This window comes from Hevea brasiliensis, chromosome 3, assembly GCF_030052815.1.
Source record: "Hevea brasiliensis isolate MT/VB/25A 57/8 chromosome 3, ASM3005281v1, whole genome shotgun sequence".
Lineage (NCBI taxonomy): Eukaryota > Viridiplantae > Streptophyta > Magnoliopsida > Malpighiales > Euphorbiaceae > Hevea > Hevea brasiliensis.
In genome coordinates this window covers 96,294,922-96,322,026 of record NC_079495.1, presented here as the reverse complement: position 1 = coordinate 96,322,026, position 27,105 = coordinate 96,294,922, and the positions used below count along the sequence as shown (strand labels likewise).

At 31.2% G+C, this 27,105-nt stretch overlaps 4 protein-coding genes across 5 annotated transcripts; 3 read left to right on the top strand and 1 right to left on the bottom strand.

Moving 5' to 3' along the window:
• Positions 1-161: 161 nt before the first annotated feature.
• Positions 162-2,692, top strand: LOC110642884 (uncharacterized). The gene is made up of 8 exons (XM_021795068.2): positions 162-318; positions 499-554; positions 777-920; positions 1,548-1,621; positions 1,774-1,828; positions 1,897-1,959; positions 2,054-2,181; positions 2,407-2,692. Exons 1-8 carry the CDS (start codon positions 273-275, stop codon positions 2,483-2,485), a joined length of 645 nt encoding a protein of 214 aa, XP_021650760.1. The 5' UTR covers positions 162-272; the 3' UTR covers positions 2,486-2,692.
• Positions 2,693-5,864: 3,172 nt separating this feature from the next.
• Positions 5,865-7,626, top strand: LOC110642894 (putative cyclin-D7-1). The gene is made up of 6 exons (XM_058143482.1): positions 5,865-6,147; positions 6,235-6,321; positions 6,500-6,598; positions 6,686-6,890; positions 7,050-7,183; positions 7,271-7,626. The coding sequence occupies exons 1-6, from the start codon at positions 5,890-5,892 to the stop codon at positions 7,529-7,531; spliced, it is 1,044 nt and encodes a 347-aa protein (XP_057999465.1). The 5' UTR covers positions 5,865-5,889; the 3' UTR covers positions 7,532-7,626.
• Positions 7,627-10,125: 2,499 nt separating this feature from the next.
• Positions 10,126-11,005, top strand: LOC110642889 (light-harvesting complex-like protein OHP1, chloroplastic). Its single transcript, XM_021795077.2, has 3 exons — positions 10,126-10,358; positions 10,483-10,605; positions 10,712-11,005. The coding sequence occupies exons 1-3, from the start codon at positions 10,194-10,196 to the stop codon at positions 10,778-10,780; spliced, it is 357 nt and encodes a 118-aa protein (XP_021650769.2). The 5' UTR covers positions 10,126-10,193; the 3' UTR covers positions 10,781-11,005.
• Positions 11,006-12,243: 1,238 nt separating this feature from the next.
• LOC110642886 (uncharacterized) lies at positions 12,244-23,862 on the bottom strand. Of its 2 annotated transcripts, XM_021795071.2 has the most exons (12): positions 23,480-23,862; positions 23,242-23,374; positions 23,056-23,129; positions 22,892-22,938; positions 22,646-22,796; positions 22,529-22,573; positions 22,251-22,455; positions 22,099-22,160; positions 21,899-21,999; positions 13,397-13,451; positions 13,271-13,324; positions 12,244-12,876 (listed from the first exon to the last, which is right to left on the bottom strand). In XM_021795071.2, the coding sequence occupies exons 1-12, from the start codon at positions 23,682-23,684 to the stop codon at positions 12,698-12,700; spliced, it is 1,311 nt and encodes a 436-aa protein (XP_021650763.2). In that variant the 5' UTR covers positions 23,685-23,862; the 3' UTR covers positions 12,244-12,697. The 2 variants fall into 2 exon arrangements, with proteins under 2 accessions (XP_021650763.2, XP_021650768.2); XM_021795076.2 differs by lacking the exons at positions 23,056-23,129; positions 23,242-23,374 and having other exon boundaries at positions 23,480-23,859.
• Positions 23,863-27,105: the final 3,243 nt, after the last annotated feature.

Sequence of the window (27,105 nt, the reverse complement as noted above, 5' to 3'; positions counted from 1 at the left end):
TCTGTTTGACGTTAAATTTTAGATATCAAAATTAATTTTTTTAATAAAAAAATATTATTTTAAATATTATTAAAAAAATATTAACAGCAAATTTACTTGGATATAATTTTTTTTTATACTAACACGATTTATCTCCCAAACGCAGCGTTTCGATTTTAAAAGCGGGAAGTCCATTCTGGCCCTCAGCGGGGAGCAGGAAATAATTCAGGGAGCTTGATACTTGAAATTGAGGGGATCGATCAATTTTCAGAGGGATTATCAATCCATTGAGAATGCCAGTAAGGGTGGTCGAAACCTCTGCACCTACTCAAATTTCAGGTATTCCACGCTTCAATTCTTCGAGTTTTTGCAGAATTACTGCATTTGAATGAGGACCAACTTCTTCGCTACTCTTAGGGTTTCTTTTTTTCCACATTTCTTAGCTTGCTTATATGATTTTTGCATCTGAATTTAGAAATTCTGATAATCGTACTATAATATCTTTACTTAATTGCGAAGGTGCACATTCTGGACAGATTTCGCCACCATTTTGCACCCTTCTTAGTGTTGGACAGGTTATTGTTCGTTTTTCTTTCTCTCTCTATTTTTCTTTGCTTATGAATTTGTTGTATTTGTCGATTGCTCTCTTAGGTAGGGGCTTTTATTATTTGATTTCCCAATTAATATGGTTATGTGTATTATTTGTGCCCCAGTTGTTACTGGACTAGTAGGAATTGCATGCGTGTGTATGCAGCCAGACAGTGAAGATGGCCTAAGTTGAAATGATCTTATTGCAGGCTTTCTCTGGTACCCAGAATGTTTCTAGTCTACAAAAAGATGAAGCCTGGAGAGTTAATGTCCGTATTCAAGGATGTGACCTTGAGCACGGTTACTTATGTGGCACTATGGAAGCTCTGAATGTTCCTATGGCGGACACGCCAGTAAGTATCTTCTTAACTTCAATTAGTTTATTTTGAATGGGCATTCTGCTCTTCCCTTCTTTTGTCTTCTTTTTCTACAATTCATTGAGCAGCAAAATGGGGTGATTTTTTCTTTTTTTAAATAGTGCAATAAAGGATAAGTAATGATTGAAGCTTCCCTCCCTCCCCCCTTCTCTGAGAGCCTATGTGAATCTGACTAATTTTCACTACTTGTTTGGCACATGACTTAGTTCAAAGGCTTCTATCCTAATAATATTTTTCTTCACCGACCATGTTAATGTTTTTATCTCTGGGTGATTACCTACAGTAATAATTGCAAAATGTGTTTTCACTTCTTTGGGTTGTATGCCTTTTTAATTGTTAGAGGATATTAGATGCCATTGTGGCATATCGATGCAGCATGATGAATTTGTCTATAAATTTTCATGTATATCCCTTATATGGGATAAACTTTTATTTGCTAGAATGCTTCAGATGGGACTGGAATTCCCATTGCATTAAATAGGGATTCTTTAAAACGCTACAAACTTTAGTATGTCAGGATTCAAGCAATCTAGTCGAGTGATGCAGAATGTTTCTGAGCCTTCCATTTAAAATTTATTTCATTTGCATGCTATGTATTCTCAGGTGGTAACCTTCTGGGAAGGGGAGATTGTTGATGGCAAGAATTACAGTTTCTTCACTGGTAAATGGGAAGCATCGTACGTACTTCTTCTATTTCTTGAGTTTGTATCATATATGGATATTAGTAATGGTGGAAAGAAGTCATTGTTGATGTGGTTATTGATTGCTTGCCTAGATGAACTTGAAATGTCAATTACCCCTTTTAATGAGTTTGAGACATTTTTAACAGATCGGAAGATGATATAAGACATTGGACAAAGTTTCCATCCTTTTCCCCTTTCTTGGTAAGAAGTTAGAACTTATATTCTTATTCTGGAATATCTGCTCAATAGATTGACTTCGTCCTTTGTAGTGCCAAGTGGAGGTTGATGGTGGCAAATCTTTAGACTTGAGTAACTACCCGTACATATTTATGGTAATCTACTGTTGGTCTTTCACCAATTGGTGAAAAATTCTCAATGTACTTATAAACCAGCAACTTAACTGTTTTCTGTGATGTTCTTGTGTAGAGGTGGAAAGAGCAATATTTTGTCAATGTTGGAACAGACTGTGGGTTAACCATAGCTGGGTTTTACTATGTTTGCTTCTCCTGTACTGATGGCTCCATTAGTGGGTTCTATTATGATCCTAATAGCAGGTACTTCTCTTTCTTCATTTGCATTGTAGCATTCTACATAGTTTAACTTCTGCTTTGCTGTCAGAATATAAAATGTCAAATGATTGATTGTGATTTCAGACTTTATTTACAGAAATATGTGTTTTTCAAACCGGCACATTGTTGTTGATACTTTAATGAGTTTTAGTTTTGTGCACTTTTGAGCCGAACTGATTGATGAAAATATGCACTCCAATCAACTTTCAGCCCATTTCAGAAGCTTGAACTGAAATCGACCAACGAGGGGCGATCAGGCTTCAGTTTTTCGTCTTATGAATTGCAGTAAAATGGATTATGGGCACTTCATTCCAGGATTAGCTACTGTTTCGAGTGAACTTGTTGAATGGAGCTTGAATTTGCTGGGCCAAAGGGACTCCAATCAATATATTTGATAAATTATTTTATAAAGCCTCGTGAAATACACAACTTCTGAAGTGTACTGGTGTGCTTAGTGAATAATGATTTATTATAAATATGAATTTTTTTATAAAAATGTAAATATAAGGTTATATTTATAAATATGATGGTCAATATTAATGTGGTTATTTCTCAAATACAATTATGTAATGTTTTATGTGTACAATAAATATTCAAGAAATACAAACATATAATAATAGATGTAATGGTTCCATTTCAAATCTCACCAGTTAATTAATTTCCTACAAAAAGAAAAGTGGCAAATAAGATTAAAGAGCACCAATAAAATATAAGAGCAATAGTAAATTAAAAAAAAATGCCAAATAAGGTTCTTGTAAATCTTTTTTAATTTCAATTTCAGTTATATATATATTAAAATAAAATTTTATAAAAATAGGAAGGTGTGCTATTTACAAGAATCATTTTTTTTAATAAATCTTAATAAATTTCTATCCCTACCTTATAATTATTTATAATTAGAATTTATAATACTGATTTTTTAATTTTAAAATGATACATTATTAAAAATATAAAAATAGTAATGTGTATAAATACAAATATATATATATAATTTTTTTATTTTTTTAATAATATAATCTTATTCTAATTTTACGAATAGTAAATAGGTGTAAAAAGAATTAGAATCATATTTTAAATATATAATAATTATTTTAATTTAATAAATTTATATTTAAATATAAAAACAAATTAATATTTTGATATAAAATTAGTCTAATTTTCATATAAATATAAGTATTATATCATTAAATATAATTCTTGGTTATTAGCTTAAGTTCAATAACTTGATGGCATTATTGAAACTTATTTGGACAAATTATTATTTTATTTTTATTTTAACACAAGAAAGGGATTGAAATTTCTTTTTCTTTTGAATAGCATTTGAGAAAATTATGAATTCCATTGAGTTTCCTTCACTTGATCCAACAACTCATTTACTTCTAAAAAAAATTATTATAAAAATTTAATTTAAAAATATATTATATATTAATTAGTTTAATAAAGTGTTTTATTGTAAATTGAATAATTATCGATACATTTTTAACTATCACCATTCTAATTAAGAATAATAATATACTAACATCAATATTTTTTATTCTATTATCAATTTTTTATTTTTTATATAAAAAAATTTTAGTTATTAATTTATTATTTATAAATAATTTATTAATGTTAATATATTTCTCAATATTGTTTTTAAATTTTCTCTATATCATTAGAAAATATAAAATTATGTAAGATATTATTTATTAAATAAAAGTAATAATATTAATACTTATTAATATTTATGTGCATGATTAATTTTATAAAATAAAATTAAAAAAATAAATAAATAATAATTAGAAATAAAAAAATCAGCATTATATTAAACTATTTAAATTGAATTTATTTTATTATCATGTGTTTAAATTTTTAAGTAATGTTAGAAAAAGTTCAAGCTAATTAGATATGTTTTATAAAAATTATAAAATCATAAAAACTAATTAGTTTCAATAAACTCAACACTTTATTATTAAAAAAATTTAACAAGAAAATATATAAAATAATAAATAGTTAAAACTATATATTTATAAAAAACTTATAATTATAAAATTTTATTATAATAATAAATTTTACATCTATAACTTTTTATTTCAATTGATATCTAAAAATGATAAGTGCAAGTACAAGAAATATGTCATGAAAAATTATTATATTATTATAATAATAATCAATATATTATGATAATATTATATCATATAAAAGAATTACTAAAAAATTATATATAAAAAATTAAGGGTACATACAATGAGTATATAAAACGTGCAATGCACATTTAAAAAAGAACTAGTTTAATTAAAAAATATATTATAGGCTTGAACTAAGTGATATTTTTTTATCAAGGTTTAGATTTTTTTTCTTTTTTAAAAGAAAAATTATATAAAAAAAATTAAGGGTGCATATAATGAGTATATAAAACATGCAATGCATGTTTAAAAAAATTAGTTTAATTAAAAAATATATTATAGGCTTGAACTAAGTGATATTTTTTTAGAAGGGTTTAAATTTTTTTTCTTTTTTAAAGAGATTGGATAAGTAGAGACTCGAATCTGAAACTTCTGATTTATGAGTAATATACCTTTAGCTACCAATTCAAGTTAGATTAGGCAAATTTAGCTTTTGTTTACACCTTGATATGTTATTTTTTATATATATCTTATATTTTTTTCCCATAAAAAGCATTAAAGCAAATAAGAAAAAAGAAGAAAATTAAAAAAAATAAAATATATATATATATATATATATATATATATATATATATATATATATATATATGTTTAAATTTCTCTCTATATATATAACAAAAAAATTTTTATCTATATATGAATATAAAAATAAATTATTTATAATAATTTATAATTGTAATAACAAAATAAATGAATCATATCTAATTTATTGTTTTATTATTAATTTATGAGTTTTAATAAGAGTGCTTTAGTTCAAATAAAAAATTAAGCTAAAATAATTATTAATTGATAAGAAAAAAAACTTATTTTTATTTTTTAAATAATGTTACTAATCATAACCTATTTTTAGAAGTGTAATTTTCAGTCCTCTTTGCAATCTGATTTACAAAAATCAATTAAAAAAATCATAGAAACATATAACAAAATAAAAATGTCACAAGAAGTAAAAGCAATTGCTGATAATTAATTAGCAGCAGCAAACTAGCAATCACTGTGCATCCCCATGATCAACTTCCATTAGGTTGAAAACGTGGGCCCAATCCCAGCTGGCAAACGCCAACTTAGGTGAAAAAGATGGCCCACTACCAGCCACACTTGGTGGTGAACTGGTGAGTTCCAAGTTCCAACTGCGAAATAACTAATCTCCAAACATCAGGAATAATAACTATACAGTGCTCCTCCTCCTCTCTATATTGAAAGAAAAATGGCACATTTATGCAAAGAGCCTCCAGTCCACCATCCCCGTGCATTCACGCAATTGGTTATTGCGCAGTCAAAAATATATTCATGCAGCATTTACCCCGTTTCATGAGGGACGTGTCCTCCTTTTTATATCTCCCTCTCGTCCTCTAACCAACTCCATCTTCAACTACCCATTAATCCCACCTACATTTGCTTTCCCTTTCGTTAATTAATGTACCAAATTCATCCTACAATTATTTTTGGTAGATGATTTTCATGTCAGACGATTTCCCATCTCTTTATATATCTGCAACAGGTTTTTAGCTGTTTCCCTTCAGACCCAGGTATGGAAAGTTTGCTTTGTGATGAGGTCTGGCTCTCCACCATTGCTCCTTCAACTCCTGATAGCTGTAATAGTGATAATAATGTGGAATGCTACTACTGCTTTGGTTCGTTCTACACCACTAAAGAAGACTTTGAGCAAGCCCTTTGTTCATGCTTACAGGAGGAGTTAACTTACATGCCTGAACATGGATACCTAGAGCATCTTCACTCTACAAAATTGTTCTTTGCCAGATTCAAAGCGATTCAATGGCTTATCAAGGTTGGTTTTCATGCACTTGGATATGGCTGGCAGTAGGTTCTTTCTGTACGACTTAATCTCATGATAAATTTCATCTTATGTCTTCAGTCTCGCAGTCGATTGAACCTCTCTTTTGTGACCCTCTTCAACGCAGCAAATTACCTCGATCGATTTATATCTATGAATCAATCTCACGTAAGCGACATATACTAATCATCAGCTTAATAACTTTGTTGTTTTTATTAATTAAAGGTGATTTTAATAGGATAATTTTCCAGGGATGGAAGAATTGGATGGTTGAATTGCTGTCTGTTGCTTAATAACTTTGTTGTTTTTATTAATTAAAGGTGGTTTTAATAGGATAATTTTCCAGGGATGGAAGAATTGGATGGTTGAATTGCTGTCTGTTGCTTGTCTGTCTGTTGCGTCCAAGTTTATTGAGATATCTACTCCTTCCTTGCAAGAAATGCAGGTGACTTCCTTTTCATTTCCTCTAGAGTTTTCTCTTGAAATTAATCACTGCAATGAGTTATATCTATTCTGTTATTGGTGGTTGAAGATGGAGGACTTGGATCATTCCTTTCAATCAATCACAATCCAGAGGATGGAACTGATGCTGTTACAGGCATTAGGATGGCGCCTCGGCTCTACCACAGCTTATTCCTATGTAGAGCTGCTCACAATTAACATCGACCCCTCTAGGTCTCATCTTCGAAAGGACTTGGTTGCCCGAGTCACGGAGCTGCTTCTTGGAGCTATACTAGGTATATGCCTTCACATGCATTAACAGTCGATGAAGATGGACTGTTGTTTGCTTATTAGTTATTATAATGTTAAAATTTTTTATGATAATCAAGGCTTAAAGCCAAAAACAAGTTCTTGGAATTTGCATGCCCTCCAATAAATAAAATCAACTGATGCAGATTGCCAATCGGTGGAATGTCGACCAAGTATAGCTTGCGCGTCTGCTCTCTGGTGCGGTTTACAAGAGTTACTTCCATCAAAATCCGACGCCCACCTTGCCTATGTTACAGGCTTCTTCAATCAGAATCAGAAGGTAATGTTTATGAAAAAATAAAATTGCTATCAAGCTATGTTCACCCTTGAAAGTAATCTTCTTGATTTAGTGTTTTAAATTCACTAGGATGATATCATCAAATACCATAAGTACATGATGGAAGCAAAACTGGTTAATCCATTGTACAACCTAGTAGCCTGTGGGAACTACAATTACTGCCCTTCAAGTCCTGTGACAGTTCTGCTGACAGAACGGATTGACGTGCATGATTCCCATGTTGATCTCTCTCTCTTTAAGGATCCTTCAGGATCAAACAACAATAATCTTGAATCAATCAAGAAGAGAAGAAAGCAGATGCAAGGTCTTCAAAAACCAACTTCTATCTAACAATTTTTATTTGTATTTGTTAAATAAGAGTGATAAGCTGCTATAGCCTAGCTATGCCTGTGAAAGACTTGAAGAATTTACTAATTAATGCACCCACAAAGTGGGCATTTTCTGTTGCATATGGCAAAACCTTTGTGGGATTGATTGAAAGATTGCCAAAGTATCTTGATGAAACAAGCATATTGGCAGCAGCTTATCCATTGACAACTGAAATCTCTAAATGTTTTCAATAAGAAAGTATCAAAATTAGAATAAAAAAATATTTAACATCTACCTGAATTCAGAATCAAGTTAACACTAAATATTTTGGTCTAGATTTTTTTACTTAATTTGCTATACTTAAGTTGAGTATATCGGAATTTCGAATTTAATTAGGTGCTTCAAGTTGAGTTTTTCCTGAAATTTTAATTTATAGAAAAAACACTAAATCAGCAATCAAATATAAATATTTTTACTTTCATAAAATACAATTAGTTTTTTTATTATACATAGTAATGTATATGTATGCATAATTAATAATATCATATTTTTGTTAAATTTTATAACAAATTTATATAACATTTTCAATAAATTTATAATTTCATTTTCATTTTTAATTTACTTAATTTTTTAAATAATTGATTTAACCATTTAATTAATTTTGATAAATAATTTAACTATATAATTTGGCATGTGTTCACTATTTGCAATAATTTTTTTCATTATATTAGATATGTTATTATGATATAATTATTAAAACTTTTATTTAATTATGGATAAAGTCTTTTAAAAAATAAATATAATTTAATTAATGTAATGTATTTATAATTATAAATTATTAAAAAATAGAGAGAATAATCGGATAAGTCCTAAATTTATTTATTATAATTATATACAAATATAAGTTTAATTATATATAAGAGCTACATATTACATGTTTAATAGAATATAGATATATAAATGATTTTATTAAAAGGGGATTAAATTTTTTCTATAATTTATCTCAAATTTTTTAAATAAAAAATACCATAAACTATTAACTTTATTATAATTATACCCCACCATCTATTCCGCCGTTAATTGTAACCACTTTTGCCATGCCGGCACAGAGAAAATCTCCAAAAAAATTTCAAACTTTACTTTTTTTACAATTGTATCATAAATTGTTTTTTAATAAATATATCTTAAATTTTAAAATTCATTATAATTGAACCCACAGTTAATTATTCTGTTAAATGCTAATAAAAATATCAAGTCAGTACTTCTAGTCGCTCAAATTAAAACAAATTAAACTCAATTTAAAATAAAATAAATCCCACTTGATGAATTAATAGGTTCTGCTTTAGAGCTATCAAGGTGGATATATTTGAGTTGGTAAGGAGGGATTGATGAGTGGAGTTGAGTTTTAATAAGGACAGAGTTAGTTTGGGCAGGAGTGGGCATTGCAAAGGTCATTGCTTGTCAAGTTGATGAAAGATGGTTGAGAGATATATTGTTTACTCTCATGTGATAGGGAAGAAATAAGTGTGTTGATCAATGATGGTAAAGTGAGTAGGTATAAAAGATCAGTGTCGAATGGTTTCATGAGGCATGAAAGTTGAAGAGAGTTAATGACCGATGAGTAGGGAAGTAGAAGACGAACCTCTATATCTCGGTAAACTTGTATTGTTTTGTTGGAAATGAATTTTTTTTTTTCATTTGTAAATTAAATTAAATTAGTATTAAATTAGATGATTAAAAGGGTTGACGAGGTACTTTTGTTTGTATTTAACAAGATAACTAATGGTGGAGTCTAATTACAATAAATTCAAAGTTTAGAGTATATTATGAAAAAAATAATTTGAGATACAATTGTAAGAAAGAAAAAAAATATGAAGTTTTAATATTTTTTTAACATTTTTTCTATGTTGAAATGACAAAGACCAGTAAAATTAATGTAGGATATAGTTAAAAAGTATTTTTATTAAAAAAATTAGAATATAATTATAAAAATCCGCAAAAGTTTGAGTTTTTTTTTTTTTTTTGATATCATCCCTTATATAATGCATCCAAAAAATATAGATTAATAGGTATAAAATTAAATTTTGCTTGGGTTTAGTTGGATAAGGCCAATACATATTCAGTACAATTCTCGGTTATATTGTATTACATCCCATTTACTTTGGTTAAGGTTTTAAGATTTTTTTACGATAGTTAAGAAATGAATTAAATTACTTATATTATGATAAAATATTTTTTATTTTAATTATTTTACTTAATTAAAAAATAAAAATTATATAAATAATTATTATATTTTATAAAAATAAAAATAAAATTAAAAAAATAATACTTTTAATTTTTTTTAAAATGAGAAATAATTATGTATAAAATAATTTTTAAAAAATAATAAATAAAAGTAAATAAAGATAATAATAAAATAATTAAATTATTTATAATTAATTATAATAATAAATAATTTTCAAAGTGTTATATATAAACTCAAATTAATAATTATCTATATTTTCAAAGAAAAAGTAAATGTCCACAACAAGTTAAATTTTATTTTATTAATTAATATATTTTATCTCAGGGAAAAATAAAATTATGGAATTTTTTTGATCCACGGAATTTATGAGACCGCGCACAGTTGAAAAGATAATCAAGGGAGTGGTCACGCTTGCAAGAGCAAAACAACAGTAAAACAATGGCTTCTGCTGCTTTCATTTCATCGTCTTTCCTTCCAAATAAACCTCTAACCATTCCTCATCAAGATCAGCAGCTTATGCTTTTCAAGAATTCTACTCAAATTGCAAAAGTCCCCAAGAAGCCAGTCTCTTTCAAGGTCCGAGCTGCTAGGCTTCCTGCTGGTGTATGTTCTTTTTCTTTTATATGGGTTCTTTTTGTTCATCTTGTTTTCTTTTTTCTTTTTCGTTTCTGATCGCACAGAAAGAAAATAGGATTGAAAGAAACATGTTCTGTTTTTATTTTTTCAGGTGGAATTACCAAAAGTGGAGCCAAAATTCAGAGCCTCTTTTCTTGGATTTACTAGGACTGCTGAAACGTGGAATTCTAGAGCTTGTATGATTGGCATCATTGGAGTTTTCATTTTAGAATTTGTAAGTTTGTTCATCATTTTACTAAATTATATATATATTGTTAGTAATAGAATGAATTCTTGAGATTTTTGCCAAGATTTTGACTGGGAATGGGAATTGTTTTCAGATATTGAACAAAGGAATACTTCAAGTGATTGGGGTGGAAGTTGGGAAAGGTCTTGATCTTCCTCTCTGAAGATTCAATCTGTTTGTAACTGGAGCTTATGATACTTTTTTAACTGCTCTTGTGATGCATCTTTGTACCATTGATGCTTGCAAACAACACTCCACTTCGTTGTAATATGTGAATTCTTAATTCAGTGATCTGCCACTTGATTTCTAGCTAGTCTTTGCCGATTTCTATCATTAGTCATGTACAATCACTTGCTTTTAAATATTACTGTTTTTTGAGAGTTTTTTTTAGCAAAGATGGAAAGTTCATTAGCTGAAATCAGTAGTACACAGCCCATAGGTCAAATACATGGGGAAAAGAAAAGAACTCAATACCCAAATCCAGCAGAATACAAGGTCCAACACCTAACAAATAAAAAACCTTAAAGTTAAAATGGGTTCAACCCGACAAAGAGAGACCCGACCATCACAAAAAATATGCAACCAGGAATGCCGTCATGCACCAAGCCTCGTCTCCCCATGGCAGCCATCATTGCCATTGAAAGCAGAAGCAGAAGGAAGCAATTAAAACTTGAACAAAAGACCTCCTCTTCAAAGTCGCTTACCTCAAATCGAGCCGAACTGGGCAACACATGCATGCTCTGAGTGAAAGAAATCTCATCCAACCAGACCGAGGGTGATGATGCAGGGCTCACAGCTTTCTTAGCTTGGAGGGTCAGTCATTAGTGAACAAGGTCGGCTTTCAGACTCCTGGGATACCACTGCAGCAAACGAATACCCTCCCAAAGACAAACAAACAGACACCCCAGTCAAAAAGAAATGCAACCTATGCAAATTCAACAAACTTCCTCTCCATAATGCCCACTTCTTGCAACACAACAAACATCAAAAGCTCTATATAAATGGGTAGGGAGAAAGAAACCCACATTCCGAGTAGGGGGAGGAGGCCGTCTCCTACCCAGTGGGGCAGGGGAAGGCCGAAGTCACGGCAAGCGGTGAGAATCGAGTCTTAAAGATACTCTTACTACTAGAGAGAAAAGCAGGAAAGAAAACCAAGTCTCAAAGATACTCTCTCCGCTGTTTATTGAGAGCTGAAAAAATAAAATAAAGTAAAAGGAATGACTGTAATAAGAGGTGGGATAAGATTACTAATCCCAAGCCGTAGCCATGATGGGAGGCTGAAAATTTTGGGTTTCACAAGACAGGAACTTCCATTTTAACTCCGATAGTAATTTCAAACATGCCTATAGTGTAATGTACTAATATTGCTTGTTACATTTTCTTTGGTCAAGTCTTTGGGCAACACTTTGATTTCGCAAACTTGGTCTACTTTCTAGATTATGCCTATAGTTTTGTTAGTTGCAAATCGTTCACACTTCACAGTGCAAACTTCAGAGTGATCCTCCAGAAAATCTGGTTGTAGCAGCTGCAGCACAACTGTAGCATTAATCAAATTCTCGTACAAAAAATTATTTCAAAAAAATGAAAAAAGAAAAACAAACACCACTTTCAGGATGCAAAACAAGATTCCAGATGAATCTGACAATGATTATAACCTTGACAGTTTAATAACCTTACATCAGCAAAATAAGCATTGTGATTTCTCTCACAACGTTCATATTAAATATGTGAAATGGTTGACTTGTCAAGAGTAGGGGAAGGGGAAGAGGAGAGAGATTTTCTCGCATTATTGCAAACTCCATAATCCTCTAGGCTCTAGCCAACATAACTTGTTTGCAAAGGGATTGTGCAACAAACAGAGATGATCTACAAGTCGATACAACACAAAGTGCTACATAGCACCACAAAGTCATGCCTCCAGGGCGAGTCCACACATAGCTAGCTGTGGCGTACTACTTGAAAATCTGTTTTTTTGCCTCTTGCGAACAAAGGGTGCATTTACTGTCAGAACATTCTGGCAGATCCTTCTGATGTACTATTAACTGACATTGAACTGCTGGTGCCCCTGGCAAAAGAGAGACTACACGACTCTACCAATTCGAGCATCTATGACTGGCAATTTGTTGGAGGATTCTGAGGTTTTCAGTGCCTCAGTTAGTGAAAAGCGATTGTTCTTCCATGCTGCCTCTGCCCACCTTTTCATCCTTTCTCCTTCTCTCTCCCTGTTCTGTTGAACACAAAGTGTTTCAGCATACCCACCTGCAATGTCAGCCCAAGATTCAACATAACGACCCACATTTTTTAGCACCTGAAATCACTTAACCTTAAGAAACTCAGGCATCATTATATTGATGCATTAAATTTAACACATGAACCAACCTACAACCGCAAAACCCATGTTTAGGCAGTAGTTTAAAATGATTCCAGGAGTAAAATGATGCAAGTGCAACAATGTAACAATAAATTAATAGGCCACCACAAATATAATATCATCAATGTAGACAATACTCAATTCAAAAGCCAGCACACAAGAGGTAAAAAAGGGAATGCAAAAATTTGATGAAGTGAATAGCTAGGAGAAATTTGTAACTTCATATTATCATTATGAGACTAACTTCAGAAAGTATGATGAGGAGTGAATGCTTAGCCATACCTCGTGCAAGGGCAACAACATCCCTTCTACTTGAACTTCCCATTGTTACATTGCCTATGCAATCAGAAAGAAATGCATCAACAATTTGAACAGGAGGGTTAGTATCAACAAAAATTTTCCCCATACCTTCAGAGTCCAGTGGTGGGGCTTTCAACAAATCTATTGTCCTCCTATAAAGTCCCTGTCGACGGTACAATACCAAAACCATTTCATAAACTATGACATGTTGCATAAACTCAACACCATTGATGCAGTAAATCAAAAGCAGATTTAAAGATTATTTTGATTTAATTTTTAATAGCAAAATTAAGATCATTAGTTCAGATTTTCTAGTACAATTTCTATTAAGAAGTTTGGGTTCCTATTATTTAAGAAATAATATTTTAATTATTTAGGAATGTTAAAAGAAAAAGTTACAGTAGGTTTAGAATTTTCTTATTTAACATTGGTTTAGTATTTTCCTATTTTGCTATTTTTAAACCTAGTAGCAGTATAGATTAGTTATTAGTCTATAAATACCTATGTAATTTAGGTATTTTTCTAGAGATAATTACTATTATTGAGAACTGATAATTAATTTAATTTTGTGAGTTTTGATTCTTTTCCATAGAGTTTTCTATTGGTTCTACATCAAATTGGTCCCTCAGAGGTTCAACCATGATTTCTTAATCTCTCCCTCAATAGTGTGGCTGTTTTTATCCACTGTAGCAACGTGATTTTTGGTCAACGTGATTTGCAATTTACAAAGGAAGGGCTTTTCTAGTGGTATACAACTACAACACTCAATCATGTTAAGTTGGGCAACTCTGACATGGACCAAAAAAAAAAAATGGTTCTACATTTTTTCGTCTCCCTTGATAACTAGATCCAATGTGGGCTGAAATTCAAAGATTACAAGCTGAAATCAATTCTCACATGGTACAATTAGATGAGAGGTGGTAATGAATTTTGTCCTTCTCACTTGTTATATGAATTTTGAACTATCAACAACTTTTACAAGTTCGGGAGAGAGAACTTGAATAATGGAAGAACCAATACATGTTTTACATAACTTATTTATTCAGCCACAAATAAATTCTAATTATTTGGCTTATGATGCTTGCTTAAAATTTTGATCTCAAGAAAAAGGTAAGAAGTGCCTTGAAGAAACTTTTTATAAGCTAGAAGCAATATTAAATTTAAGAGTTCTTGAAAATGTAATTACAACCCAAACGGATGCAAGGCAAGAATTTCATAACAAAGAGCAAGAAATGCAATTTGAAGAATCGGAAGTTTTCATTTTTAAGACTTCCCATGTTGAAATTCAACATGATATTAAAATTTTTGAAGAACCTATTCATGATGAAGTTAATAAGAAAGAGCCATAAAAGTTTGAGGAATCTATACAAGGACAAAAGATAACCAAACCATGAAGAAGGCAATGGAAAATGAAAATTTAGCTAATTCTCTTGCTCATGGTGAATTGAAGAGCCACTCAGCTGTAGTTGTCATTGATTTGATATGTCCAAAGTTTTCTTGGAGATGTTTCGGAAGAATGAAGTTCATCATTTCACTCATATTGCTACCATCCAAGAAGATCGAGTTGCTTGTTCTCCAAATTCAATCATCAATTCTTCCATGGTAGTCAAAGGCGAAAGGCACACTTAAGGTGATAGGCACCTATATTGCCCAAGGCACAAGGCACAAAAAAAAAAAAAAAAAACTCTTGCCCGATTATTGAAATTATTTATATTGTGGTAGAACTAATATTCAAGTTGCTGAGATTTGAGAAATTAAGTGAAATTCAAGTTGATGTAGAGCAAAACATAGGAGGAGGAAGCAGAGAGATGGAAAAAAAAATTATCATGTCGAAATAGAGCAGAAAGAGCTAAAGCCTTAAAAAAGGATTTTAAGACAAATGATGGGGAAATAGTAGATGGAAGCAACTAAAAACGGAGTTTGAAAGTTTTTTGCTTCTTTTTTTAACTTAAAAAATCCCAAGGTGGCTAGGTTAACAGTACTCTCCTAATAGAAGAAAAGGTGTTTACTAAAAAGTCCCCAAATTTTAAACTTTCCATTTAATAAATTAATTAAACCCAAAATTGACTAGCATACTAATGTTTTAAATGGAAAACCTATCCTTATTAAAAAGTAAAATTTCTCACTTTTTAAGAAGCATAGGGCCTGTTTACTTTCTGTTTTTCATTTTCCATTTTCTAGGAAAACTACAATTTCATTGTCCATTGAAACAAGGGAAAACTTGAAAAACGTGTTACCTGTTAATAATAGAAAACAATTTTATAATTCAAAAATCAAATAAAAAATTCATATACTTCATGGTTAAAAAAAATAAATCATTACAAAATATATTTAAAAACTTATTTTATTTTTAAAATTTGTACGTGTGTTATTTATTTATTATATGATAAAATGATTAATTTTATCACTGTCAATAAATATTTTTTTAAATAATTATTTAATTTTAATTATGAAAAGTTATAATATATTTTGATGATAGAAAAGTTATTATTTTCCATTTGGAAAAAAGAACTTTTGTTATAAAGAAAAACAGTGTAAAACAACTCAAAGCTGCTTTTCAAATTTTAGTTAAATTTTGGAAAACTAATTTTCTAGATCTTCATTTGGAAAATTGGTACATGTGAAAACAAAACTATGTTTTTCCAGTTTTCACGGAAAACTTTTTCCATGAAAACTACTCCAGTTTTCCACAACTGAACGGGCCCATAGGTTTTTGCACCTCTCACCTTATGAGAGGCGCTTGCTTAAATGCAACAAGTGAGCACCCTACCAAACACGCACCTCCTTATTTGTCAAAAGGTGCCCAGGCATTTTTTCTTTTTTTTCCACATCTTTGACTACACTAGATTGTGAACACAAGAAAATTCAAGGTCAAGTCTTCTCTAGCTAACGGAGAATGGTGCAATTAAGGAAAACTAGATATATGAATTATTTTAATTTAATTTTTAATTGTAAAATTAAGATCTTTAATTAGATTTTCTAGTACAATTTCTATTTGGAAGTTTAAATTTTATTAGGGGAAAATGCCAAAAGTACTATGTACTTCTAAAAATTTTGCAATCATACCCCATACTAAAAAATTATCAATGAAACCCGGTACTTTTTAACTCTTACTCATTCTACCCTACCGTCGACTGAGCTGTTAAATTACTAATGGAGGCGCCACGTCAACTACCACATCAAATGTCACATCACACCAACAATAAGGCAAAATTGGTAGAAGATGAAAAGTATAGGGATTAATTAGTAATTTAATTAGTATAGAGTATAATTGAAAAAAAAAAGTACATTTTTTTGGCAATTTACCCAATCCATTTTAATTTATACAAAATTTCAAATTAAGTTAATTAACAATTTGATTTGGATTAATTTGAATGACCTGAAAATGCTTCAACACGAAAATGTGATAAACTAGTATCGAAGGAAATGAGAATGAAAAGGGAGAGATCTAAAATAACATAAAAGGATATAATATCAAAAAAATTTATAACCTTTGAATATTGATACAAAATTGGTGTCAAACATAATTAAATAGCGAAAAATGACCAATATAGCCAACTTTAACTAGTTTTGGGAACTCAATTGTTATTGTTGCATATATTTTAATTAATTAATTACATTTATAGTAAATATTTAAGAAAATTTTATCTTTTAGTCTTTAGAATTTAGATTATGCTATGATAATGTATAAAATATCCATGAAAATTATTCTATTCTAACCCAATTAGTATTTTAAATAACCAAACCCGTCCCAAATTCGATTATATTGCCTGAATAATATTCAAATATTTTTAAATTTATATATTTTAATTAATAATCTACATAAAATGTATTATAATTAATAATAATTTATGTTTTAAAATTTATTAATTTTAGAATAAATTGCCAAAAAAAAACTCTATACTTTCAATTTTTGTAGTTATAACCTAAATTTTTTTTTTAAAAAAAAAAAGTCAATTAAACCTTATACTCTTCAACTTTTACCAATTATACCCTATCATTGGCGGGACGTGACATCTGATGTGGCAGCTAACGTGGCATTTCTGTTAGTGAATCAACGGCTCAGTTGACTAGGTTATAATTGGTAAGAATTAAAAAAATACATAATTTAATTGGTAATTTTTTTAGTATAGGGTATAATTATAAAAAATTTAGTACAAGGTTTTTTTTGGCATTTTCACCTTTTTATAATTTAAGAAATAATATTTTATTTATTTAGGAATATTAACAAAAAGTTACTGTAGGTATAGAGTTTTCCTAGTTAGTATTGATTTAGTATTCTCCTATTTTGGGATTCCTAATCCTAATAGTAGTACAATTAGTTATTAGTCTATAAATATGTCTGTAATTTAGTTATTCGTCTATGAATAACTTGGTAATTTATGTATTTTTGTAGACAAAGATATTATTATTATTGACAATTGATTATTAAAATAATTAGTTTTACTTTGTTTCTTGTTAATTAGACATTAGTTGTTTATTTTATATGGTATTATTAATTTATTATTAATTTGATGATTTTATTTTTTGTTCTTATTAATTAATTGTTTAATTTATATAGGCATTGTTAATTTATGATTTTACTTTTTGTTCTTATTAATTAATTGTTTAATTTATATGGGCATTGTTAATTTGTTGTTAATTAGTTTACTATTTTACTTTTTACTTATTATTCTTGTTAATTACTTATTTAATTTATATTGGATATTGTTAATTTGTTGTTAATTAATTTATTTTTTTATTCTTGTTAATTTTTTTGCTAGATTATAAATGGGTGATAAGAATAATACATCTGGATCTTCTGCTAGTAGTAGAAGAACGGACCCAGGATGGGCACATGTAATTCAAGTTAGTGAAAACAATACCAATGATCTTCAATGCATGTACTGTATGAAAGTTTACAAAGGAGGAATTAATAGAATCAAGCAACATCTTCTTTGGAGGTTACAAAAATGTAATTCGTGTCCAAAATGTCGGAAGATGTAAGGAATCAAATCAGAATTCATCTCTAAAAAGAGAGCAAAAATCAATTATGAATATGGAAAGACCACACGAATTTGATGATGTTGAAGCACTAGGATTAGATGAAAATGAGGAAGAGGAAGAGTTGATGCAAGAAATTGGCGGTGAAAGAAGAAGGCAAATCTTGGAGATTCACAGTACTAGTGCTTTTAAAAACCAAAAGTTGTACCACCACAAAGTAGTAGAGGCCTATTGGTATTATTTTTCCCCGAGACCTGCTGTTTTGGGAAAAAAATATGAGGCAAACTACCATTGATGAAAATAGTCCAGCTAAAAAGGAGTTAAGGGAGCGTGCTTGTGTTGCTATAGCACGATGGATGTATGATGTGGGAATAGCTTTTAATCTGTGAATTATGATAGCTTTGGGGAAATGATTCGAGCAATTGGAAATTATGGGAAAAAAATGAAACCTCCAAGTTTTTATGAGGTTAGAGTTCGGTTACTTAACAAGGAAGTGCAAATCATAAATGATCTTCTTGAGTCTAATAAAGTAGAATGGGAAAATTATGGATGTACATTGATATGTGATGGATGGACAGATAGAAAGGAGAACCTTGATTAATTTCTTGGTTAATAGTCCAAAGGGAAGTGTATTTATTAAATCGGTTGATGCAAGTGATGAATCAAAGGCAGTGGCATTGTTAGCTAGTTTGATTGAGAAAGAATTGATGGAAATTGGTTACGAAAAAGTAGTTCAAGTTATTCTGAGATAATGCATCAAATAATGTTGCTGAGTAAAATTTTTATTTAATTTTTATATTACTAAAAAAATATCATTTTATTTTTATTATTAATGGAATGAATTTTTCTACTTGTTTATGATGGGGAGAATATTGGAAGCAAATTTTTCTCATCTATCTTTGGACTCCATGTGCAGCTCATTGTATAGATTTGATGTTGGAGGATATCTTTAAGATCCGTGTTTTCAAAGAAACATTCATAAAGTGTTGAGCTTCTTGGTTTCACATATGGCTCTTGAGAGTTCTAAATATGTTGCGGAAGTTTACTAATGGAGTAAATTGCTAAGGCAGGGGCAAACTAGATTTGCTCTGCTTTTATTACCTTTAGGAAGGATTCATCTTGAGAAAGCCAACATTAGAAAAATGTTTACTTGGAAAGTTGGACAACTAGTAAATGGGCTAAAGAGGTGAAAGGCAAAAAGTGTGAAAGGGCGGTTTTGAGTCACATATGCAGAATCATGTTGTTTATGCTCTTAAGGTTTAGGTCCTCTTGTTAGTGTGCTTGACTTGTTGATAATGAAAAACCAGCTATAGGATATATTTATGAAGCCATGGATAGGGCTAAAGAAGCCATTGCCAACTCACTCAATGGCAATGAAGAGAAATACAAGAGCATTTTGAGATTATTGATGCGAGATGGTCACTTCAATTGCATCGTCCTTTGCATCTTCTTTGGATACTTTTTGAATCTGAATTTTTATCCAAATAAGATGAGAATTGAATCGATGAAGAGGTCAATCTGAGTTGCTTTCATGCATTCATAAAATGGAAAAAATTCAGCAAAAGTTGATATGATTCTTGATGAAATTGAGAAATACAAGGCATTTGAGGACCTTTGGTTTCCTTGACTATTAGAGGAAGAACAACCAAATCTCAGTTATTAATTTAATTCTTATTAATTTTTCATTTTGCTCATTTATTAATTTATATCATGAATTTAACAATCATTAGTTCTATATTTTAATAATTGCTTGGTGGAAAACATATGGTTCTTCAACTCCAAACCTACAAAAGTTTCTTTGTAAAGGTTACGAGTCTCACATGTAGTGCAAGTGGTTGCGAAAGAAATTGGAGTGTATTTGAGCATGTAAGTAATATATATATATATAGATTTCTTAATTTGTTATTTTATCTTGAGCCTTTTGAGTTTGAAGTTTAACTTATTTATTCTTGTAAAATAAATAATGACTTCATAGTAAGAAAAGAAATCGGCTATTTCAAGAGCGCTTGGACAAATTGGTATATGTGAAGTACAATAGGCGTTGCTCATGACACACTTTTGGGGATATCACAACACCTATTGATTTGGCAAATATTGATGAGAGTAATGAATGGTTGCTTGGTGAATTAGAAAAAGGTGATGGGGATGATGATGATGATGATTCTCTTGTTTTCATGAATGACATATTGACTGGGTGATGTTGGTAGAAGCGGTGGAGTTTACGAATCTCGTTATGAATCGAGCAGTGCAAGATCAACACCACCAATTGAAACTCCATCATTTGAAGGCCTCGTGCAATGGCAGTGCATCCTCTTCGCAAGTTGATGATGATGAAGAGGAGGAAGAATTTGTGATGGGCGTTGTTGAAAATGAAGATGATTTTGGAAATCTTGATGATGAGTAGTTTTAGTTATAAGTTTTTATGTACTTATTGCATTACATTTATTATGACTTACAACTTATTTTTATGTATTAATGTCTGAACTTCTATAATTTATATTTTCTATTATGTGACTTATGACTTATTTCTAATTTTTTATTTATTATGTATAATTTTATAGCGTCACTTTTATCATATACATCTGCTGAAAATTCAGGTATGAACTATTTCTTTTTTTAACATCTCTTATTATTATGTGTGTTTTTACTCATGCTATATATTTTAATTTTACAGTCTCATACTTTCACTTGTATCTTATACTTAAGCTGGAAATACAGGTATGCACTATTTTCAATTTCTCTTATTTTAGATATAAACATAGTGTAAATCATATTTTTTTTCTTTTTAATATGTTTTTTTACTTATCAACTATTTAAAAGTATATATATATATATAATTTAAACAATTAAGGTTATGGCGCCTCGCTTCAAAAAGGCCCTCGCCTCGCCTCTCGCCTAAGGCAATAGAATGCTCTATCGCCTTAGTGTCGCCTTTCGCCTTGATAACACTGGTTTAGAGTTTCCTTAGTTAGTATTGATTTAGTATTCTGCTATTTTGGGATTCCTAATCCTAATAGAAGTACAATTAGTTATTAGTCTATAAATATGTCTGTAATTTAGTTATTCGTCTATGAATAACTTGGTAATTTATGTATTTTTGTAGACAAAGATATTATTATTATTGACAATTGATTATTAAAATAATTTTGCGAGCTTTGTTTCTTTTCTTTTGAGTGTTCTATTGGTTCTACATCAAACCACATCACATTGATGGTTATACGACAGTGTACTCGATAATTTGAGACAATAAATGAGCATCCCATTTTAAAAATGGGTGGGAAGAGGAGAGAGAGACAAAGGAAAATTTTCCATAAACTATGAGCAAAACCATTCTGACAATTATCTGTCCAAAGCTTTGATTCTATCAAGCAAAGCCTTTATAACCTTACCAAAATAATTGGGATCTAAGAAAAATCACCCTATTCTACCAGAACAGTTCCTAGAATCCAAAATGTAGTTAATCTTTAATTCACAAAACCCAATTGATAAACCAAACAAACAATATTGATTTATCGGATAAGGCTTGATACAACAAACAACAGATGATGATCAGGTAATTAAATAAAGGATGAGTATTAAAATTTTAGGATTGCCAAAAATTTAAATGGGTCATGAGGAGACTCTGACCTCCTGTATTAAAAGAGAACTTGAACGCTCTTGTACTGCTTTTTGCCGAAACATGAGAGCCAGACAGGTTAAAACTACACCAACCTTGGGATGCCGAGAACCTACATGGATAAACAGAACTTGCTGATAAACAATCCATAAATTAAATCCAAAAACTCCAGCTCAGTTGAAATTAACAATAAAGCTTTTAAGCAACACACCAAAATGTTGTTCTGCCTTATTCAATGCCTTCGTCAATGTCTCCTCTGCATCACTAAATTTCCTGAAATAAATGCTAGTTAATAAATAAATATTGCATCAAAAAAACCAATTAGCAAAAGGACCAACAAAATGCAAACAATTCTAAGCATACCCCATATGTGCCTCAAGCTGCCCCAAGGCACAGATGGCTGCCAACAGAACTTCCTCTGATGCCATATTACAAGATGCTAAGGTATGCATGCCAGAAAAGTCTTTGTTTTCAGCCACCTCATTAATAACTTTGTGATACACATCCTTTGCCAATGAGAAGTTCCTTGTGGCATGCAAGAACTCTCCGTATGATAAAGCAGCATTTCCTATATATCACAACTTCAGTCTATGGTACAACAGTGCACCATATAAGGTCTAAATGATGAAAGAGATGCTCACCAACATAACCCTCACTGTCATGAAATCCTTGGAATAATGACTCAGCTACACAGTAAAAGGGAAAGAATCAGTAATTATCAAATGAAACAACAAATTCAACAGTGCTTGTGGTTGTACCTGATCCAAGATTGCCACAAACAAGCTCAACTAGTCCTTTAACCGCTTTAGCACGAGCATCTGCAACCACAAATTCTCCAACAGTCCTTTTATGTTCATCTTTTCCCAAGAGTTCTAAGCATTTATCTGCGAGCACTGATGAAGTATCATCCTATATAGGGAGAACCATCTCCAAATAAAATTTGAATCATATACAACAAAAGGGGAAGTACAAAATGCATGGAAAGAGTTCCTAAAGCAACTTACATTCCCCAGTTCTAAATTGAGTCCCACAAGAGCTTCGATGGCAGCAACTTAAAAAACAAAAGAAGAAGTTATCTTCTAGTGAATACCCTTTTCATAACTAAAACTCAACAGACAAATTTTAACCATAAAACCAATAAATTGGGATAGAAGACATAGTTTCCTACCTTTAACACCCAAAGAAGAGTGAGCTAAATCTTGAATTTTCTGCAGCTTCTCCATTGCTTCATCATAATTTTCTCTACATAATATCAATTTAAGACCAACATGACTTTCCCAATATGCCAGAATCAAACTAACTGGGCTTTATGAACACAACAAATACCAGAAAAAGAAAAGGCAAAAACCTAAACCTTCCAAATAATAAGTTAGACATAGCAAGTAGGACCATCCCCTTTGAATTTTGGGTCACAATATCTTGTCCTTCGCTTGACTGAGAAGAAAGGCACTGCTCAAGTACCAGCATAGCTTGCGCGAAAGATTCATCTACTTATATAGTTACAAAAGAAAAAAAAAATAAAGAAAATAAAAATGAATTTTATGCCAAACAAGAAAAAGAAACTGAGAAACAGAATCGTCGAAGATAAATGCCTGATTTCTGAGATTTGGGAAGAGAGAGAGCGTAGTCGATCATCTGAAGAGCAACTGGGCTTGCATTTGGACCGTTGATTTTCTCATGAAACAATCTCAGTGTTGATGTTGATGACGGAGCAAACAGGGAGCGTCTATTGGAGATTGGTTGCAACCAGGCTGTTCGAGCAACGGTGGTCGCTGCTCTCGATAAGAAACGAATCATAGCTATTTTGTCTACTACTACTCCTTATTCCTTAGACGAGAAATTTTAAAACCCTAATCAAAAGGAAAGGGTTTAGAGGCAGAAACTATGAGAGCCCAGTAGAACAGCAGTGGCATCTAAATGGATGAGAACAATTTTGTAATTGCCACGCTTTCTCAACGACATGTGGTCTTTCTTTCTAGTTCCACGTCTAAGGGCATGTTTTTTTTTTTTAAATATATATATATGAAAAAATATTTTTTAAAAAAATAATACAAGCAATTATACACAGTTTGGTTAAATAATACAATTTAAAATATAAAATTTAATTAAATTTCCATATAATTTATATATAGTATAAATTCATAATTGAAATTTATTTATCTTTGTCTCCTAAATTACCCTCAAGAATAGATTTAAAAAATTATAAATTTGTACAAAATTCAAAAACATTTTACATCTAATAAATTTATAATCATTAACAAACATATAAACCAACTAACAATATAGTAATAAATATAAATTAAATTCACATGTCTCATTATATAGGAGGTTTATATAATAACATAAATAGTACCATTACTAAGTGCAAAATAAATGTAACACTCCTAATTTTTAAATAATTATTTTATGTGTAAATATAAATATTTTAGTCTAACCCTTGATGTTGTGAGCTTTGCATAGATACTTTCATTTCATGGCAATTCAACTGTCGCTCGAATCTACAATTTCGGGCTGAGCAGATAAGCTGTCAGAATCACTTTGGAACTGGGTTAAAGTTATAGGCTACCCCACCATTTTCAGACGCCTCGGACGATTTTCAAGAGTCAGAATTGGTATAGGTAAACCCAAACTCCGAGTTTCTTCAAATTTATAGTCCTGGATTTAAAATAAAATTTTATAAAATATTCATGAGTAACTAAAAAATTATAATTTATTTTGCGTTAGCTCTATAATATTGTTAAAGACCACAAGATAAATATTTAGAATTTTTAGAGCTAGCTAGAATGACTTTTGCAAAATATCCGATTTAAACCTTATAATTGAATTGTTAGATTATGTGAGATTTGACTAAGTTGGACGGCTCAAGAGAGGCCATGTGTTGTTGTTGAGATGATGTGTGGCTTTAGAAGTGTGATTTGAACTACTTTGCAGGTTGGGTAGGTCCTAGGTATAGAGGAAACTCTGTCGGATTTTCGACACAACTTAGGGTGTCTTTAGTCTTTTCCAAACTTGTATTGAGTCAAATATATTAAAAATTATAATTAAATTTGTTAGGTGAGCCGGGACAGCCTTCCTCCTCCGTCCAGCCACCGCAGTGACCTCGATTTAAGTCTGTGAGTAAAATATTAATTTTAATTATCATTTCAATATTATTATATGTTCAAGCATGCCCATGCATCACTTATAAATATGTATCCATGTAGTTAAACACTAGGCATATTTTATAATGCATTCTTAATTGACGAAGTGTTATGATTGTTGTCTATGGTAATTTGGAGCAGTGTGCGTGCGTTGGCGTGCTTGTGGTGTGTGGTATTGGATATGGATAGAACGGATAAACGCGGCTTGAGAGACACTCGCTGGGACCCGGTCCTTTATGGATAAGTTGGGGTAGGCACAGCTTGAGAGACACTCGCTGGCCCCCACATTTGGTTTATTAAGCCAAAGTCTGGCTTGAGAGACACTCGCTGGTAAAGGTTGGATTAAGAGAGATGTATAGGGGATCAGCTCCCATATATATACTGTTTGAACAGTATTGAGTGTGTGAGTGCTCCAAATTGTCGTTTTACTGTTATGATGTGATTTGTATGAAAATTATAATGATGTTGCATTCCACTCCTTAGGATGCATTAGCTTTAGATAGCTATAGAAATTGTGGTTAAAATTGATATTTTACTCTCTGAGTCGAACGCTTACTCCTGTTCTTCTTATTTTTCCAGGCTACAGGAGGATTACTTATTGTGACTAACCTGCTCTTCTTCTTCACAGGTCAATTAGTAATATCTAATGTATTTTATACAATTTAATCAAATTTTAGACTCTGTATGTATTAGGAGTATTTTAATTAGTTTGGGACTGTAATATATTGTTATATTAAATCTGTAAACCTATTAAATACATGCATGACTGGATTGAATGAGGGAGCTAAGCTCCCATTGGATCTTATGATATTATAAGTATGTGGAGGATGAGCTGAGCTCCCCAAATGATTATATATTATGTTTACAGGTCGGGTGAGTCAAAAACTCTCCGTTGTATGGTCCACATTATGGCCGGACTCTGTCCGGTTGAATTCTTGAATTGGGTCTAAAATGGGCCTTAAGATTGGGTTAAGGATTAATTAGGCTTACTACGGGCCTCGGGAGCTTTAGGCCGACCCAGGTCCTAGTGCCATCCAGCCCATAGGTTGGGTCATGACAAAGTTAGTATCACAGCTTAGGCTCCAGATTTATGGGAAAGAGTATACTTGGGAGTGTAAAAGGGGTCTTGTTAGGATGTTACATGCGGAGTACAAGATTCTGTTTCGTCTTCTTCTGTAACTCCTTGCTTTTAGCTTCTGCATTATACCTTGGGTAATATAAGAGTGCTTCAGTTAGTGTCTTGATTTTCATGGAGTACATAGAGATGTGAAATAGAGTTAACAGACATGTTGAGGTCTGCCATGAGGATAAGTACTCCAAGAAATGCTATGTTTCTATCAGTATGGGTTTAAGTAGCGTGCCTATCTGGTGCAAGGCACGAGGACATAAAGGTGATTTTTAGTAATATAGTTGCTTTAGATTGGAGCGAGGGTACCACTGCTAGCAGTTATTAGTGGATAGCCCCATCAGAGTAAGTGTATAGTATTAGTGAGTTCAAAAGAGATAAGGGGTTTGGAAAATCTGGTATATGGGACGTATTATAGTAACTATATGATGTTCTCCATATTTGTGTTGTAAGCTATAGATTATAGTACCGACATGGGATTATTGTGTAGAGCTACGTGTTTTCCCATGGTGCATCATGATTAGGGTGTTTGTAAACAACCTAACCTCTGTTTTGGTACAGTTATGTCAAGACAAAGTTTTATTTCCACAGAGAAGTTGGGAAAACTCCTAGTTAGGGTTTAAGACCCTAGAGATTGAACACCAAAGGTCACAGTTGGATGATAACTAGAGTCAATGACTCAGTTTTTCTACTTTGAGTGCAGAGTTAGAGCATAAGTGGCATAAGACTAGAGGTTTTTAGTATGATTGCAGTGTAATGATGACACCTACTTGGTGGGATTATCTGGTCTCCGGTATGAGATCACTGGCAGTGTTGGCATTACAGTGTACGTATTGCCTAAAGTTTAATAAAGCTAGCACCTCCTTCGTGTGACATTGGAGCGTAAGTATGAATCTACTCCCTAAAGGAGATTGGAGGTTATGAATAATATTCGTAGCCTGTGAAATGACAT